At 44.6% G+C, this 19,948-nt stretch overlaps 1 protein-coding gene across 22 annotated transcripts in view; it reads left to right on the top strand.

The window, feature by feature from the left end:
• Carmil1 (capping protein regulator and myosin 1 linker 1) overlaps positions 1 to 9,112 on the top strand; it is a 268,322-nt gene extending 259,210 nt beyond the window's left edge. For 4 of the 22 annotated variants that reach the window (XM_011244335.3, XM_006516739.3, XM_011244333.3 and 1 more), the window contains 2 exons: positions 1,880 to 2,029; positions 8,133 to 9,112. In XM_011244335.3, coding sequence (XP_011242637.1) covers positions 1,880 to 2,029; positions 8,133 to 8,266 — 284 coding nt within the window. In that variant the 3' untranslated portion in view covers positions 8,267 to 9,112. Of the gene's footprint in view, positions 1 to 1,521; positions 1,547 to 1,854; positions 2,030 to 8,132 lie in introns of all 22 variants that reach the window. The other 18 variants (XM_017315585.2, XM_017315584.2, XM_011244334.3 and 15 more) reach the window with 10 other exon arrangements.
• The last annotated feature ends 10,836 nt before the right edge of the window (positions 9,113 to 19,948 follow it).

The raw sequence follows: 19,948 nt of genomic DNA, 5'->3' as shown, positions 1-19,948 counted from the left end.
AATGCTATCTCTAAACCAGATATGCACTATAAAAAAAGCAGTTAATCCCCATGTCCAGATCCTTGCTGTGGTTTGGGCTGCATTGCTGACTTTATATTTACTTTGGTACTTTACGATTCTGTCATCTTGCTGGCTCTGGTAGCTCGTTTTCTTTTCTTGGTAATAGTCTTAGGCAGAGTTAATGGAAGGCACGGTTGCCTATTATTCTTGTGACTTAGGAAATCTAATAAGAAAGTAGATAACATTGTTTGCTCTTCTGTCTCCATTCTGCAAATTATTTGATAGGTAGAAATCTCTCTCCTACTCTTTAGAGACAAATGAAGGCAGGGATTGGACAGAAGCTGATAAACCACTTTTGTCAAAGAAGCTAAAGAGGGAGCTGGTATTGATTCTTATTTCACAACGAGGGCATAGATGCTGTACTTGCTATCACAGCCAGAGCTGTAGGAGGGGTCTGCGGAGAGGAGCCTTGCTGACATTCAAAACAACCTCAGCCCTTAAGAGTCTCTCACAGTTAGGTCTCCCACTCAGTGCCTCCCCATCGGCACTCTTCTTGCCTTTCCATTCTGCAGTTTCTGTCTTCACTCCTTAGCTTTCAAGAAAGCTTTGAAAATGCCCAAGAGGATTTTAGTGGGGAGAAATGGGGAAAGGGGTCGTGATGTGTGGGAACATTCATCTTATTAAAGACCATTGAAGTGCCAATGAATTTACACACAATTGGGTGGGTGGGGCCAGAGAGTTGAGTTTCATAAATTTCTGAGTAGAATATTTTTTGGAAAATAATCCCTGCTTGGGAGCATCCAGTCTATAACCCGAGAGTCACCTGCTGCTGAGTCGGCTGAGAGCAGATAAGACTGCAGCTTGACACAGAATGCTGCTTACTTGAAGCGATTGGGCTTCCCGCAGGTGTTGGTGGTTTGGGGGAGTTGTTTTGTTTTTAACTCAATCGCATGGTTCCCAAGTGTCAAAAAGTTGGATATACCTGATAGGTAATCAAAGCTCTCAGGAATAAGAATGTGTCTTGGAGCCTCTGGTGATAATGGAAGTAACATAGGAGACCACTAGCAAGCTCAGAGCTGCTGTGGATGAGGAAATCCAAGCAAGGGAGCCAGCCCTTCAAGACCTCCAGTATTAGGATAGGTGTTTGAATCAGACCCTCCTTCCTAGCAATAGCAAGTGCTAGTGATGCTTCATCCACTGGTCCACTGGGGGTTGATTAGACTGCAGAGCCCTCCCTGAGGTTTATTTCCTGTCTGCATCCGGAAGGAACTACTGACAGTCTTGGTGCTCTGTCCTGATGTCAGGCTGAAAATACACAAAGTCTGCACACAGTGTTCAGCCGTCGGAGGGGTAAGATGTTGACTTCAGCCAATGAACTAGTTGGTCGTTGGTGGGGTAGAAGACATGGCAGCCACTCATGAGCCCTGCCTTTCTCTCTAGAAGCCGTTCTCTTGTCTCTGCCTGTTGTGTGTTATTTATGCTGGTTACTTCATTTCCTTGTTCTGCTTCCCTCTGGATTAGCGTGCCCAACTAATTTCTGAAACAGGTAAATGACTGTAATTCTTCCAAATTATTCCATAGTAAATGTGATTTTTTTTTAATCCATCTTGGAATCAAAATGGTGATATGGGAGCATTTTTGTTGCTACCTTTCTGGGGCAGGATCAGAACTCACCTCATTGTGCACATTTCCATAATGTTGGCTGATGAATTCTGTAGACAACAGTGGATCTGCCCAGGACCAACACTCCAAGTTCGTTGAGTCCTAACTCGGGTGGATGAGCTGATAGTTAAGATTGAATATTTATCATTTTAACATGGATGTCAACACGTTGATGTATTTGCTACCATAAAGGGTAAACCGGATCCCTTTTCCTCAGTAGTGCAAAGAGGAGATTATTTCAAAAGGCATTCAGATCATGACAGTGGGAAGCCTTCCAGTAGAGGGAAAAGATCTTCAAAACTCTACTTCGCCATTGCAGAAGAGGAAGCGAATGCACCTGGGTACAGGAAGTCACAGCCAACAAATGGTTAGAGCCTTCGGTTTTCATCCCTCGCTGGCCTGAAGCTGATGAACTGGCGCTAACAAACAAACGAGCTTTAATTGAGTAGCTGCTGGTGGGGGCTGGGTCAGGTCCTTTAGAGGACTGAACCCTAACTCTACTCGGCAACAGGATGGTCCCTCTCCGGGGAGGCAAATGTGAAATCAAAATCTAAAACTCGATTATGGGGAGCTTCAAGTTACCTTAGGGATTTGTCTAGTCACATTTTAGTGAGCATGAATGTTAATTTTTATATTTGGGGTCATATATCTTCTTTCCTTTTTTTTTTATTAAGTTTTCATTGGAGTTAATCTAGAAATTTATAGAACAATTGAGTACATCACCCTATAGAACATTGGTCTAAGGGGTTACCACATACTATTAGGAAAGATCAACAAAAAGGCCCCAGTCCAATGCAACCAATTCATTTTAGCTTTTCCACCTTAAGGCACAGTTCATTGGAAATGCCAGCACTCCCCTTTTCTGCTTTCTCTTCTATTAAGCCCTATGGTAAACTTTTCTTTTTTACTGTGCCAAGAGACACAAAGGGGACACGCCTGGTGTTACCCTCTAGAGGGTAATTTTACAGCCAGTACTGCCACTGGCTTAGGGAAAAAGCATTCCAATGACCACAGTGCAAAATGCATGTAAATGACAATGTAGCAAACTGAGGAAGAAGAATATAACTAACGTACTTTGCAACATGAGATCTCCTTAAAGGGTGTCTGCCCTTCGAGTGAAGCTCTTTTCTTCCTATAACACTTTATCAGAGGTTACCATGTGAGGGCATTTAGATGCCTGTGGTTGGACATGAGGCCCAGCATTCCAATGTAATGAATGCCATTTTCTCTAAGCATTCTGAAATCAAGTTGGTGAGCATGACTTAGGATAGGGAAAGCTTATGTTTAGAGAGTATGCCTGGGGGCAGATGCAAGACTCACAAAGTCCCTACCGACTCACCATCAGCAAGAACATCCAGAGCCTGGCTTACAAACCATTGCTATGAGAAGACCCTGTGGCCCTTTCCTGGCTTCGGTATTATAGCTGGATAACAGGGTAGAATTAAGGGAGAGCCCACAGCACAAAGCAAGAAGAATAAGTCATGGAAAGTAGAGCATTCATTCTCGCTGAGCCAAGAAGCATCTGTTCTGTAGAAAGTCAGTTTAATGGGTCCTTTACTTGTAATGAACATGGTGGTTGGGTGCTGTGCTAAGGGTAGAATGTAGGACTTTGCACCTGAATAATGGGCTCTATATGGCTCAGCTACACTCCATACCTGGGCTTTACTTTCCACTGCGATTCCCTGTGTGGTAGATGTAGTTCTATCACAGAACTGGGGTGATACTTTGCTTTATACAAAATGTAGTCTGATGTTAGCAAAAAAAAAAAAAAATCTCTTAATCTCAATCATAAGAAAGTAACATCAGTGTATAGCTACATTTGTAAAGAATGAAGGAGTTATTTTTTGAGACTTCCTAAGACAAAACTCTCTAGTCTTTTATTAAGTACAGTTGAGGTCACATGAATGTTTCTAGATTCTGGAAATCTACATGTTCAACTATTAGATCCACTTACATCTCTTATTAACAAGGCACCCTTAGTGCAAAGACAAGAACCACTGAAAGCACTCACATGGCACACAGGAAACCACCCCTGGGACCACATCTATCGGCCAATAAAACAGAGAACAAAAGGAGATAGTTACAGAGATAAGCCCACTCCTGGGAAAGCTCTGAGAAGCCCTGTGCCCATGTCTGACTTTCCCATGACCTCAGTAGTTTCTGTACCATTCTCCTTTTATGGGTTGGGTCAAATTTTGGTAGGATTAAATGGGACCATCTTGTATTAACTTTTCTGCCTTGATTTCTTGAAATAGGGAACCCCCAAAATTTCACAGGTACTTCAATTAAAGTGATTTGTGTCTATTGTGTTGTTTTGTTTTGTTAGTGCCTATTCTCCACCTTTGAGAATGCCATAGCCTCTGCTTTTTCAGTCGTTCCTGGTTAGTCTGTTTTTAATGCATTTAGCAGAGCAACTGACAGAATCATGGGTTGGACTCTCAAGTCTTTTAAGAGCAATCCCGTCGGCACCAAACGTGCTTTCCGCAAGCCCTGTGTTCATGAAACAAAGGGAAGCTATTGTTCTCAAAGCTTGCTGCATATTTAGTCACAGTTGATGTGGTTTAATCGTGTGGCTATTTTGATACTGATCTCATGTCCTTTTCTCTCTGGTGATAAGATGTGATATTTTTGTTAGCAATTATCCTATTTTCTTGAAGAAAATAGCCCCGCTATTGTTTGGCTATGTTTGTGTCACAACCCAATTCTGGGAGTCCCTTTCTATATTCTTTGCCGCTTCCATAATCCAGCCTGCAGCCACAGACTCTTGCCTGGTCTCACAGTCTGTGCGCTAGTGCTTGGCTCGACTTTCTTTCCCTGGATCCAGATCCAGGTCCTACTTCCCATGCCCCTGTAAGAGTTCTTCAAGAGCAGATAGCTATAGTGGTGCAGACCTACAGAGAGCTGCAGTGGTGCAGACCTACGATCCCAGTACTTGGGAGGTAGAGGCAGGAGGGTCTAGAGTTCAAGGTCACTTTTCACTACACGGAGTTAAGAATAACATAAAACTCCATCTCAAAACAATTAACACATGTTCAAGAAAAAGTCAGCAGTTGTTTGAGATTTTTCCAACTATTGCTAGAAAGACTTTTAAAAGCAGGGCCGGGATTGGAGAGTTGGCTCAGCGGTTAAGAGCACAAACTGCTCTTCCAGAGGTCCTGAGTTCAATTCCCAGCAACCACATGGTGGCTCACAATCACAACCATCCATAATGGGATATGATGCCCTCTTCTGGTCTACTCATATACCTAAAATAAATAAATAAATCTTTAAAAAATAAAATAAAATAAAAAACAGGGCCACCTACAGAGTATTATTTTAAAGAAATTCCCTGTTTTATCCTAGAAGATATATATCTCCCTGGAGTTTATGATGGAGAAATCATTTCCAAGCTTGCATCTGAATCTCTAACTCCAAGTCTGTATGCATATTTTAGAAGCTTAAATTTTACATATATACATATGCAAAGTTGAGTCAGCTTCAAGAAGACCTTATGCTTGAGGTTCCCTACAGCATTTATTTCCACCTCAGACAAGATTTGAATATGCAAGGCAGTGTTTCCACTTAATAAGTTACCATTCGGTCCATATTCTTGAGTATGTTTTACCCATCAATAGTACATGGGATGATAATATATAAAAGTATAGCTAGACTCACACATCAGGACACCCTAGCATTCTTTACTCTACTGCATTTGGCATCATAATGGCATGCAATGAAATAGATGTTTTCCCTAAGGGCTGGAAATTGACTCAACAAAGAACATTCCTTCTGCAAAGTTGTTTGTGCCAGGGATCAGGATTGAATAGGTTAGAAGACCAGTAGGATGCTGAGCTTAGTTCTTCAATTTCTGCATTTGGTTCTTCCTGCCTGCATCTAATCTGAAGGACATGCCAGATGCTACTAGGGTCCTTTTCACATGCAATCACAATTTAATCAATGAAGGTGGGTGTATTTAGAATGAACCACACACACACACACACATTGATCCTAAGTATCAAACCCAAGGCCTCACGCAGGCTCTACTATTGTGCTCCACCTCTGTTCTAGGATGTGTTTTCAGTGTCCCTATCTAGTTAAGTGGATAGCCTTCTTAAAACTCTTATTTTTCCTCTTAGTCTCCGTGTGGTTTTTACTGTTCTGGCTAAGTATGACTCTGTGTTAGCAACCAGGAAGGAAAGGGTTAACTTGGTGATGTTTGCTCTCCTCTCTTCCCCACTGCCATATTTTGTGGCCCCACCACCTCCCTAACCTTACCTGAAGGACACAGAAGCCCAGTATCCACTTAGCAGGTCAGTTCCTGGGAAAAGACAGGCCGCCTTTTCCAGGAAGTTTCCCATCATGCATCCGTCTAGATTCCACTCATGCTGGCTGCTGTGGCCTGATCTATAGGGTTAGCGCTGGGTTTACCTGACATACATTTTTGGATCCTGAATGTCTTCATACTTAGAAAGTATTTTTGTGTCATTCCATGTAAGATGGATTTTTGGACTGTGTTTCCAAGAAGTTAAAAAGTATTGCGAAGGATCGGAAGGTTGGCTATCTTAATGTAGGCAGGTGAGTTTTCCCTGAAGGCAGATGAGCTCCCCTGGCCCTGGTTAGTTTTCCTTGAGTCTCTCACGGGAATGTTAGACACTTCTTCCCATTCCTCTGTCGTAAAAGAACAAGGTTTTGGATTAAATTAGAACGCAGTAGTTCTACGTGATAGCTCAAGTCCCTTCTACTTTTGACGTTAGATTTCTTACCAAGTATCCCTAGGATAATTTTATTTCTTCTCTGCTCCCAGCACACACCCAGGCTGAAAGCTGAAAGGACTCTGTGGATGCGAACATCAAAGTGCTTTTCTGATGAAGGGCAAAATATTTAGAGACATTTTTTTCCCTCCAAACCTGGCTTATCAATAGCTTCCAAAGGACCAATCACCCAAAATACATTGAGATTTTTTTTTCTTCCAATAAAAGCATTTAAGAACAACTATTTGTTTCTTATATCTCAGCCCTCTCTGAAAACTTGCCGAAAGCTACTGTCAAAAAGAAGACACAGTTCTAAGGGGCTGGAGAAATGGTTCATTATGTTCAGTATTGTAGAAGGCAGGAGTTTGGTTCCCAGCGTCCGTATCAGGTGGCTCACAATAAATCTAGTCTTTAGGGGTACCTGCATGTGTGCACACACACACACACCACACACATACATATCAAGTCTTTAAAATAATTAAATTGCTTGTTTTTATAATGAGATGGAAAAGTTGTTTGCCCCCACCCTCAAGATTTTTGGATAATTTCAATGTAATGTTATTAACTGAAAATCACAATGCTTTTTGTTAAACGCTAGAATCTGATCATGTCAACTAAATTCGAAAGAGACCCTTGATATATTTATGCATAGCTTTTGGTTTTCCCTTCCTGAAACACTAGCTTGAGGTAACCACCTAAACCACAGGGCCCCTAGCAAGAGGATTTTTTTTAATATAGTGTATATATCAAAGCAGTGAGAAGCAGCGAGTGAATCAGGTGTCCGTGTGTCTTTCCAGGACTGGAGATGATTCCTGCTTGCATTCCTGGGATCTGAGTGTCAGAGCAGCTATGCTTTTTGTTTAAGCAGCTTTCCATGTGGCATGGGATGGGTATTTTATAGCTAAGATGGCGTCTCTGCAATAGACATGGGAGTAATATTTATTAAATATCACTGGAGTTTAGCCTCTGAACCAATTATTTTCCAGGTATAATGACAGAAACCAGGAAGTAGGTAGAATGAGCATGGACTTTAAAAAGAAAAATAGACAAAACCTACCCGTGGAATTGAGAAGAGCAGCAGACATGAAGCAGAAAGTTCTAGATATATAACAACAGCCGAGATCCAACCAAGCTCAGCCCCCACTGCTGTGTGAACCCTCCAGATTAACTAGTACCTGTTAGCAGTCAGAAACAGCCAATAGGAGTGAGTACTTTACCTGTAGGGTTTATTATTATTATTACAAGCATTATTTAGTGCTTTGTCACAGACTTCATCTGTAGGGAGTGAAGCACAGGTGGTCTGAGGCACAGGAAGAAAGATCTGAGTAAGCAGCCTTCAGCCCTCTGTGGCCAGCACCTCTGCAAGCCTCTGTGTGCCCTGTCCTCTGTGCTGTGTAAAGGGGCAGCCTTGGCTGTGGAGGCCACCTGGCTCAGAGCAGCCTCGGTGACTCCTGATGACTTCACCCTCTGCTTGCCTACCATCTCCTCCTCCACTTCACATCCACATCTATGTGGGGTTCACCCCATCATAGACTGGTCTTGTCCATGTCTGTTTGCTTGTGTCCACTTGCCTGTGGCTTCATTGGTTTGTCCTCAACTTCTGTCTAGAGCGTGTCGAAGCTTAATGCAGGTTTGTTTCTGAAACAGTCCATCATGGCCCCTCCCCTCGCCCAACTGTTTACCAGGTATTGTAATTGCCTTGTCAATAAATTGTTTCTCTTCCCTGCCCTCTGATTTCAGCCTCAAGGAGAAGCTGGGGCCCGGCCCAGGAGTATCAAGAACAGAAGCAACGGTCCTCGGGCAAAGATGGTCACCAAGGGAGCAAATGCAGTGACTCTGGAGAAGAGGCAGAAAAAGAGTTTATTTTTGTGTAATGGTGCCCACCCCAAGCCTCTCCATGCAGGGCGCTCTCCTCAGCTCTCAGAGAGGAGCCAGGGCCAGTACCTCTTCTCTCTTCTCTTGGTGCTTTCTTCTTTCTCTCCTTTCTTCTTTCTCATTTATATATATTTTCAAATTTTTGGTCTTCCCCCATTCTTGGCATTTGATTTCTAAACACTGTTTCTTATGCCTTCAACAAAAAGCCAGCAATTATTCCATGGGCCCTACTTGAATTTCTCTGAGGCAGCTACACATTGCCCTGCATGGTGAGTTGTTTTTGGAAATTAATGAAGTAACTGGACTCACACCCAAGTAACAATCCGGGAGGTCCTGGGGTGCTACAGGGTGTGTTTGTGTCAGATCCACACATAACTCGATAGAGCAATTTATTCTTGATGTATGCAATTGCACATTGTAATTATATTAACAGAGCACACTAATAAATAATTTGTATAAATTATAAATATTAGATCTTGGGCACAGTTCTTACATTCTTTTGTGGGACATTTCCTTCCCCATGTAGAATTGTACATTTAAACCTTGGTTGGTAATATTTGCAGACCATCGGCAAGCACAGCTAAAAACAGTGTGAGAAGCTCAGATTCATGTATATACTTGATTGGAATGAGGTCTTATAAATATTCATGTTTCTGAAGGCCTTTAATTTCTGTCTGCTTATTAGTTTTTAATGTGTGGTTTTTAAAAGAAAATTTTGGCACCTGTAAAAAAAATCTAAATACTACTCTTTATAAAACATCTCACAAATATTCACTTACATTACAAGCTGAAAGTATTTTATTCATATGTATATTTATACCAATAAAATAATTTTACAAGTGGAACTTGACTTCTTCCAGTTCTTGTGTGAGGACTGACTTATACGGTCAACCTGCAGCTTGTTACTAAAATTTAGAATAATCACAGTCCACAGATAATCATATAACCTAGAAATTATTACTTTCAAAATAAAGATAATTTGATAATTCCATAGTCTGTGCTTTGCACCAGAACACAGATGAAATTTACTAGAAGGTCACAGAGTTCTTTGTGTGCACCATACTCAGCTCCATGAGTTTAAGGTCACGTGAGTGATGTTGGCTTGGGTCAGGCAGTATGCTTACAGGATTGGGGGGTGGGGGGGAGGACCAACACAGATGGGGTTTGTGTGGTGTCACTGTTTGCTTCATCCCCTTCTCTTTGCCACCCCTGGGTGACTGACCTGGGAGGGAGTTCCAGTCCTAAAGGCTGAGCCACTCGATTTCATCCCATGACCTCATGGTAAGATTGTTCTGTTTAGATGTGGCCAGTACAGACGTGACCAGACCCACGTTGGTGTTGAACTGCAGAAATGGATGTGGACCTGCATGCAGGCTGTTTGGTGGTTTGGTCAGCAGACTCATGGCCCAACTAAGCCCACACTTGGAATAAGCAGTCCTATTGAGGATATCAGTCCTCCCTGCCTCCCAACTCTGGAAGTCTCAGAAAGTGACATTTATACAAAGCCTTGAACTAACACCTTTCTAAGTCCAGGGTCTGTGTGTGGTTCTTAGGTGTACTGTATTATTATCTGATGAGTTATAATTGAGGACAAGTTTATGAGCATTTAAAAGGGAAAGCACAGATCAGAGAAGCTGAACATCCTGGCAGCTGCCACAGGAGGGAGATGGAGAAGAGAAGAAGCCATGCCTTTGAGTCAAGAAGCCACTACATGGCAGAAGGGAGGGAGCTTCAGATAAATTATTAAAATAGTACAAAGGACCAGAGAAAGCATTCATTGACTCAGGCCAGCATCACAGAGAAAACAGCAAGTTGTTACCTTTCTGAGTGAGGACCAGAGAAGTCAGGCAGACATAACAGAGCTTCATGGTGGCTCTGGCCACTCCCTTAAAACATATCTGGCCTCAGATGGAGTCATAGGGAGAAATGGGAACATATACAAAGTGCTGTGATCGAGCCGGGCGTGGTGGTACACGCCTTTAATCCCAGCACTCGGGAGGCAGAGGCAGGCAGATTTCTGAGTTTGAGGCCAGCCTGGTCTACAAAGTGAGTTCCAGGACAACCAGGGCTATACAGAGAAACCCTGTCTCGAAAAACTTTAAAAAAACAAAAAAACAAAAAACAAAGTGCTGTGATCAGTCCTAAAGTCAATGGCGATCAAATTTGCCAGCAGGGTACACCTGCTGCCCATGAATGACATGCTTGGGGTTTCAGTGTAGGAGAAGACAGGCTGTGAGGAACTGTGATGTTTGATCAAGGAGCTGGAGCTTGCCTCTGCAGTAGGAACCACTGTCAGTTTTTAAGCAATGATGTAATCGGAACAAGGAGCTGTCACCAGGTACTGCAGGCAGACAACGACCCAGAGAAATAGAAGAGCAAGACTAACTGTATTCTGTGGGGCAGAACCCTAAGGTAACATCCTGACATGCAAGGCTGACAGCCCACAGCAACTGGCTTCCAGCTTGGCTGAGGTGGCCATGCAAAGGGTGGCCTTTACTCATAGGCCGCCTACTGTCCTGCCCTGAATGCCTTCCTGCTCAATTCTCCATTGCTTCTTCCCAGGCTCCTTTCGTGGTGATCACCAGATTGTAAGTGTGTGCTACAGGTTTCTCCTGCCTCTGATTCCCTCCAGCACAAGTCTTTATAGGCTCGCTAGAAGCATATCTGGAGACTCATCCATCTCAGCATCTATTCCTCAAAGAGTGTGGAGTGATACATTCCTTCATACCTTATCACCTTTCATCAATCAGTCCTCAGAAGCACAGGAGAAAAGGCTACTCTAGAGGACCTGTGACCGGATACCATCTGCCTTCATTCCTAAAGTCCGGTGAAAAGCATCAGTCTTCAGTTAGAAACATGGTGGAGTCAAATGCTGGGAGAGCAACAGAGTCTTCAGCTGCAGGACCCAGCCTGGGAAGCTGGAGGAGAGCAGAGGCTTCCACAAACCAAGAGGCCTGTATGTGAAGAGAGCAAGAGGACCCTTAGGAAGAGCCTGGCATCCTAGCCCAGTGTGGCGCTGCATGGATTTTATTTTGTTCTTTTGGTTGTATAATATGCAAAGCTTGAGCTAAAGGTAGACAGGATGTTCACACCACGCATCTCGGTGATGTGAAACAAAGGATGCTTACATTGCATGGCTTTATTAGAACCTAGTTTTCCATTTTATTTTATTTTATTTTATTTTATTTTATTTTATTTTATCTTTCCTTGGTTTACCGTTGGCCAGTTTGGGTCAATTGTCAGTCATACATTAGAAGTTAATTTTTCAATGAAAAATTGGCCACTGGAAAACCTGAGGAGCATCCTGGGTGGGATATTGGGCTCATTAGGAAGTACAGTATGCGAGAGACAAGATGTGGCCGTGACTTTGACCCTTTCCTGTGGTCGGCTCACTTTTGTTGATTACTTGTTTTAAAGCTCCATTTACCACCCAGCCTTGGGTTCTCAGAGGAGAAATAAAACATCAACTCTAGGATCCCAGCATGGCTGCGATTTTTCAGAGGAGTTCCCTCAGTTTTGCCTGTCAGAATCCTAACTTGAGATGACTTTGGAAAGATGGTGGTTCTACTCGTTGCACTTGCTAGACTGAAAAAGGACTACCATAGTAGGTCTGCAATGAAAGTCATGTGGCCTTCATTTATGGACACAATGCCTTATGTCGCTTGTAAGGGCTCCTAGTTAGAAAAGTCCTACATGCCAAAGGAGATGCAGTGGTGTGTTGGGGGTTGGATGTGTAGTACTGATTAGAAAGCTGCTGACTTGTGATGCCAACCACCTCTGCTTTCACAGAGCCCACACTTACATAACTTCCACGTTCATAGTCCTACCCTTTCCAGAAACATGCTGGCTAAAAGACTTTGGGTTCTGGGCTCAAGGTGATCCATGCCTTTGGATAACGGACTATCTAAAGTGTTACTAACACCATGGGCATACAGATGGCAATATACCAGGACTCTGATGACAATTCAGGCTCCAGTCTTTAAATATACAGCATGCTAAGGGCTCTCCTGAGAGTTCAGGTACAATAGGCAGAGTTGGATTTCTTTATAGGTCTAAGGAAAGGGAGGTTTTTATATCAGATAGTTTATTAATAGCTCATTGCATGAGCCTGTAACCAGGCTGTCTCTGGTTTCTGCATGGTAGGAGAGGAGATGGAGTCTGCACTGGGGGTTTGTGACTGGGGGTGGGGGGACGTATGGAAGGTGAGCACACATGGCTGTGTCTCACTGTGAAGTTAGCTGTCTGAGCTTTGGAGTCGGGCACTCTGAGCCTATAAATTTTCTTGGAACAATGAAAATGGCACCAGCCACTCTGGAAGTAAGCCACCACATGTCCCAAGTCACGCTCTTGGTGGGGAAATTGGCATTTCCTCTACAGCAACAGCAAGACAGGCTGAGGGAGCCTGAGGAGGTGTCTGCTCTGGGTTCCAACACCTCCTTGCATTTTTGAACCTTTAGCTCAGCTGCTAAAGCAGAGAAGACAAGAAGAACAAGAAGAGCCACAGTGGTCTCTATCTGCCCCATGCCTCTTACTTGTAACTGTTGTCACCAGTTTGACATTTTCTTTGTCAGAAATATCTCAAAGTCAGGCCAGGTGCAGTAGCACATCCCTGTAATTCCAGGACTCAGGAAGTAGAGGCAAGAGATCGGGAGTTAGAAGCTACATAGTGACTTTGACCTAGCTTGAGCTAAACAAGACACTGCTTCAGCTCGGAGAAGGAAATTTCTCACAATCAGAAGAAATGGATTGTGTTGCCCAAGGGCACGGTTCTTGCTGTCATAGGCTGATGACAAATTTCAAGGCAAGTAGGAAAATCCAGCCATGTTTCATTTTTATGGCCTGCACTAGATTCTGACCAGCAGGCTGCTGTACTACAGGTCCAGCTTACATGGGAGCCTGTCTCATCCCTCCACACCCAGCCCCCAGCACACCTCTGCATCTCCTTTGGCATGCAGTGATCATGGGCTGCCTCAGCCAACAGTAGAACTATTCACGTGAACTCAGTGTCTGGAGTTGTAAAACATGCCTGTGTCATGAGAGTTTGAGGCAGACAGACACCTGCTGGGAAGATGAGCTGGAGCTCCAAGACTCCAAACCCCCGCAGATTCAGAGTGAAAATGGATGAATCCTGCATGCAAGAGCATATTAAACCCTGTAGTGACCAGGGAGGAGGGCACCCTGCAAGAGGAAATGCTAGTGCCAGGAGAAATTCATAGGAGGGACATTCCTAGGCTGTTCTGGGAAGGCAGCACATCGCCCCTGATCCTTCCTCAGGAGTGAAACACTGGCTGGTTCCCTCTTCCCAGGAGCACAGGCACTGTGGACTTCTGGCTCTCTTAGCAGCACTGCTCACATAGAGAGGCCCTGGCATGCTTCTCTGTGGTCAGGTCCCTTAGAGGCTATTGCTTGTCACTCTCACTGATATCTCCTGGTTTTTCTTCCCAATGCCAACTCTATGCAGTCAGGGAGACTCATGGGGCCTTGGAAACTCCTTGGGCCCATTACAGAAGATCTCACACCATGCCTATGAATGTCACACTCTCTAGAGTTTTCTTTAGGGCTCACAAGACTGCCAGAAAGGACCAGAACCACCTCACTCTATTGTCTCTAGATAGAAGGACAGAGCTATAGTGCCCTTCCAGCTCTAGAGACACATGCTGCATCCATCTCCTCCCATGCATTGATGGGGTCTTCCCTGCCCAACTACAGAAGAAGAAACTTCCAAGTGAGAGGTCAGGAGAAACCACTTGCCATCAAGGATGTGATCTGTTAGCTTAACTGCTAGGCTCCAGGAAAAGGTCTCTGAGCCACAGCCAGCTCCACTATGGCCCAGGCATACTTGGCAGAAGACAGCCACTTCACTGATATCTTTTTAAAGCTCAAGATGGGGCCCTTTGGCAATCCACAGTCCAGGGAGGATTTGGGGCACCTGAGAACTTGAGTTCTAAGGCTCAGAAAGCTTCATTTTTAAAAAACTTTATTCACTACTTAGAGTTCCTTCTATGAATGCTGTCATCCGCAGTGTCTGACAGAGATTACTTCTAGAATTCCATGCCCATGGATATCAAAATCCACAGGTTTACATAAGGCCTTTACATAAAATGGAGTCATATTTGTATGTAACTTGTACACATTGTTATTCAGATAGTCTGACAATGTACCCCAAGCTAGCCTCAAACTCACCGTGTAGCCCAAGTTGTCCTTGAATTCAGGATCCTTCTACCTCTGCTTGCTAACTGCCAGGATTACAGGCATGTTTCACCAATTCCAGCAAACACTTTAAAGTTTTCCTAATATCTTCATTCCTCAAATGCTGAATGAGTGGAAACAGAAGGTTGACTGTCTATGCTACAAACCATGTTATTTGTATCTTGGACAGTGTAAATCACAGCTAAGATTGTAATCAGCACAGGTATTACAAACATTATTACAGTCATCCCTATTTCACAATTACAGTACTTAGAGACTACACTCTGCTATACTGTTAATGAATCAGTAAAGAATTGCATCCATTTCTGAATTAGTATGTGTATGTGTTTGTATTTGTGTTTGTGTATGTATAATGTGCACATTGTATGCTATTGATAAACTGTACTCTAGGCCCCAGCTTTAAAACATTTTAAATTACATTTCAGCATAGCTGATTGTCTCTGTAAGACTCCTCTATTTTATTCATGTTGAATCTTAATTCTAAGCAGTTCCTAAGCTTCACATGACAACCCAAAGAATGATGGACAAATATGTTAAGGCCAACTCAAAACCCTCTACAGGTCCAGTAGGACAGAAACACTTATGTTCTCTCAGATGTTTCTGGAGATAAGTTGGAAAGGAGTGTGGTTCCTTCTTCTGCCTTCCACATATCAGATATTCCCCTGCAAATCTTTCTCACTGGGTTGCAAAGGTATGTCAAATTTATGTCAACAGCTATTTAGGAGGAGACAGTGGTTTTCAAAGTTGAAACAGGGACACAGACTTCAGAATATTGCCATATTCATCCCAAATGCTCTCAGGAGGTAGGGTGAGCCGACTCTGTGTGCCTGCTACCTCTGGACAGACAGGAGAGAAATTACTTTCCTATGTCCAAAGGAGCACTGAAGGCATTCTGTCTTCTTAGAGATGGCCTCAGAGGATGATGTCATACAGTTTCTTTTGTTGGGTATGGTGAGATACAAGATGGAAGGTTCTTAGGAGATAGTCGGTGACACATGTTATATACTTATAGACATTAGAGTGTCATAGAAAAGAAGCTATCCAAGACTACCCTTCAGAGGACCTTCATTTATAGCATCATGGCCACAGGTGGCCATGATAGGTTCCAGAAGAGGGAGAGAACAAACCCTCAGCTCAGAAAGTGATTTTTTTAGGACAGCTGTCAGAAATAGTGTGATGGAGGGGTCCTAAAGAGAGAGAGGTGGGGGTAAGAGGGCCTTTAGTTCTGGAAAGCAAAGCAGGAGTTTCTTATTCTTAGAGGTTTGGGGGAACAGGGGTGTTAGTTCTAGCCTCCATATTAGAAGGCATAGGACACTGATAGAGAGGATTGTCCTGGGTCTAGGAATGGGTGGGGACATGTGGTGGAGCTACAAGATAAAGGAAAAGAACTCAGGAGGGCTACAAGGCACTGTGCTTGCTTATCAATGCCCAGAGAGGGGGAAGAGAAAGCAGTTAGAAGATCTGTGATCCAACAGTCCATGTCTCAGCAATCAGAAGACTAGAGCAGAAGGATTGGCGTGAGTTTAAGGCCAGCTTGAGATATATAACATATACCGGGCCAGTTAAGGCTATATAATAAGATCTCATCCCAAAATACAGGAGGGAGACTAGGGGACAGGCAGGAGGAGGAAGGAGACAGTGACTGACTCCCAGTTAAGTGTGCAGCCCTCTCTACACAGGGCCATGTGGGAACAGCAAGTTTGGTCAAGCAACAGGGGAAGCAAGGTTTCATATTGAGTTTTCTGCAAAAAAGGATGGTGAGGCAGGCTGTTATAAACTGAAGGTGAAATGTCCTCTGCAGGCTCATGTATTTGATTTGGTCTTTGTCTTATGGCACTGTTTGGGGAAGCTGGTAAGGTAGTCACTTATGGGTGATCACATACAGGTGGTCATAGTCCTGCTCTGTTTCCAGTCTCATTCCTGCCTTCTACCCACTACCATGTGGATCAATGGCCACTACACGTTCCCAGTGCCATGGACCAAGCTACACTGCTTGTCTGTCCTACCATGATGGACTGACAGCCTTCAGAAACTGTGAGCCCAAGTAAACCTCAACTCCCTTAAGATGTTTCTGTCAGTTATTTTGTCACAGTTATGAGAAAAGCAGCACACAGAGTACCCAGGCTTAGGACTGACTCATTTAAATAATTTCAACTATTGGCTGACTGGGCTTCTCGTTTAGGAGTGTGCACCTATATTCATTCATTAAAGAACACTATGTAGCGGGGAGTCTTATAAGTTCCACAGCTGTGCAGTAGATAAGTGTAGGGATGATTTGCAAACCATCGGGAGTTGTCTAGTTCTCTAGTACCAGATCCTGAAGGTGAAGGGTGAAGGTGCAGGGAAGAGTGACCCAGAGGACGCGGGCCATTTAGACTCAGGAGCTGTGGTGAGCATGAGACTGGGGTGGTCTCGAAGCCAGGAGACTGTGGGGACACAAGGCTATGGAGGAAGGAGGTTGGAAGGATATGGGGCACAGGAGACAATGGAAGCCAAAAGACTGCAAGACAGGAGAGGAGGTTTAGAGGTATAAGAGGCAGTAGGAGGCAGGAGGCTAGATACCAGAGGCAGGAGACTTGCTCCTATGTGGGATTTATTGTCTCCCGGGACTGACCAGCTTTGGGAGGAAAGTCTCTCCATTGTCAGCAAAACATCAGGCTTACAGAAAATAGGAAAGTCCTGGTAAATGAAGAAGCCACCCAGAAGCCCGGATGAAGGAGGGCTTGCTCTGTGAGCATGTCTGTCCCCACAGCTGAGGTGCCAGCTCATCTTCCATGAGGAGTGACCTGTGCACAGTCTGTTGTTTAGATGGAATGGTTTTTCCAGGCCTCTTTCAGTATCCCAACAACTTCTGTCCCAACCACAAAGCAGATGTTTTCCTGCCCAATCAGTGGGCATGAAAGGAGCTCAGCTGTCCTGGCCCCTGGCTTGAGGTGGTTTGAGCTCAGCAGCCGAGGGTTAGAGCATGTCTGGGTCTAAAGTAAGCTTCTGGTCCAGAAGTGGCTGGTCCAGAGAAAACTGGTTTAGCAGACTAAGCCTAACCTAGCAGAAAAGCAACTGCCCAGTTGCTGAATGTCCACCATTCTGGGATGTCACTGAAAGAATGGCTTCTCTTAAGCCTGGCTTGGAAACCACTCTAACTTTCCAATGGTGTAAAAAACAAAACCCTGTTACTGATGAGCTCAGCTGACAGTAGGAGATGGGGATGAGAAGGAGGGAGAGGGAGCTGCAGAGGGTCAGGGAGAGGGAGAGAGGAAGGGGAGGAGAGGGAGAGTGAGGGAGAGGGAAGGGAGAGGAAGTGGGGAGAGAGAAGGTGAGGGAAAGGGAGGGAGAGGAAAACACACCACACCACACACACACACACACACACACACACACACACACACACACACACACTCAGGGAGCTCCGATATACTAATTTGATTGGTTCTTCTGGAAAGGGCAAGGGGAAGGAACTCCCATCTCTTTAAATCTGATTTCACCTAATAGAACACTGACATTTACTCTAGTTGCTCACCACAGGAGGCCCTGAGGAGAATGTGGGATGTCACCCAGTCTGGATGCCTGGTTCCTCTGTACTGGAAACCCCACACACATAGAAGTTTCCAGAAAAATCCACCTTGCTTTGGAGATTCTAACTGTTGGGGGACCAGGGAGGAAGGCTGGGCCAGCCCTGGTACCCTTTAATGTCCTGCCTTGCTTCCCACTGCTTCACAGTTCACTGGCAGCTTGTCAGCTCCCTAAAGGGCTCACTTAAAGTTGCATTCCTTTTCTTGGTGGCACCACAAATGACTGAGTAAAGTAGAAATATAAAAGTCCAACCCCAAGCCGGGCGTGGTGGCACACGTCTTTAATCACAGCACTCGGCAGGCAGAGGCAGGTGGATTTCTGAGTTCGAGGCCAGCCTGGTCTACAAAGTGAGTTACAGGACAGCCAGGGCTACACAGAGAAACCCTGTCTCGATAAAAAACAAAACAAAACAATAAAATAAAAAACAAAACAAAACAAAAAAAGTCCAACCCCTCCACAACACAACTGTGGAAGGGTCCATCTATCTTCTCACCTCGTTCATTGTTCTCTCTGCTCACTCGACTCATTCTTTCCCATAGAGGTTGTCCTGAGTGGGACTTCAGAAACTCAGACTCCATCTGAGCATTGGCTTTCTGGAGAATATAGCCTAGGGCAACGTTAACAAGGAGACTTTAAATTGGTTCCTGTGGAGCGGGACAGATATCGAGCTGACTCTCATTGGGCAGGTGTCACAGAGACTAGATCTCCTGAGTCAAACCCTCAAGCCCTCCCCAGCACAAAGTGCCAGTCTCCTCCTTTCAGGATCAGAGGGTCTTCCCTCCCCTTCTCTACAGCCTCCTGGCACTTCCTGGTGAGAGGGACAACTGGTACCCCTGAAGCCTCCTCCTACAGAGGAGAGAGCTTTACAAGAGCTGTTCTGTGACCTTGTCATTAGCCAGTGACAAGCACTGAGTGACTTCTTACATGCTGAACATTAGCATCAGAGTCCCCCTGTCTCTGATGGACCAGAGACCCAACACCATGGTTGGCTTGTCCAACCGCAGAGCCTCTCACAAGAGCCAACACCTCATAGTCACCTCTCCAATGCTCAAGTTGGTTGAGGAGACTTCACTTTCTTGGTGGATTGTTAACTTTCTGTTCCTTTTTGTTTGTTTGTTTCTCGTGGCCACAGTAGCTTCCTAGTGGGTCCTTTAGCAGCCTCTCTTCTTCAGTTTAGCTGCTACTCTCTATGGTATATACTAAGATGATGGTCTTAGAACTTAAAGAAAAAAAATATTTTTTGAAATTTCCCAAAGCACTGTTATCCAAAACTTTCTTGTGAAGAAGGAAAACAGTGCTAGGAGCTTTCTGAAAGTCCCCGAAAGATGGCGATGATAGCGATAGCCAGACTGGTTCTGCCAGGCACTCTACATGCCTCCTGCCTTATCTAAGCCCCAGAGCAAGCCTGCCGGAGTAGGTGGAATTATCATCCCTATTTAAAAATAACAAAGACAGGACTCAGAGAAGTCAGTCACTTACCCAGGCTCACAAAGCCCAGGTGGTCTACTGCCCAAACCTTTCACATGCAAATATGGTGCTCTTCCCAGTTCATCTGCTGAAGGCTGTAAATGAAGCAGGTGGAGGTCCAGGGCCACGCCTTGGTATGAGTTCCCAGATGCTTCCACACTTGTCTCCTGCCTGTATCCCTCACAAACCACACTGAGGGAGCAGATGGTGGCTTGCCTCCATCTCACTGAAGCAACATCACATGAGGAAGAGGAGAAAGCAGGTCTGAACTAGAAGAGGCCCTGGTGACCCAGCTGCTGGTAAAGCACCAACCACAGCAGCTCTGTCTTCACTTGCAGGGAAGGGACACTGGTTAGCTCACACTCCTTACCTTGAGAATGCAGTCAAGTTTCAGTCAAGGAGGAAGGAGCCCAGCTTTCAAGGGCTGGGAGTCA

Source organism: Mus musculus, chromosome 13, assembly GCF_000001635.26.
Source record: "Mus musculus strain C57BL/6J chromosome 13, GRCm38.p6 C57BL/6J".
Lineage (NCBI taxonomy): Eukaryota > Metazoa > Chordata > Mammalia > Rodentia > Muridae > Mus > Mus musculus.
Note: the sequence above shows the minus strand (reverse complement) of the source record. Positions and strands in the feature narration are given on the sequence as shown.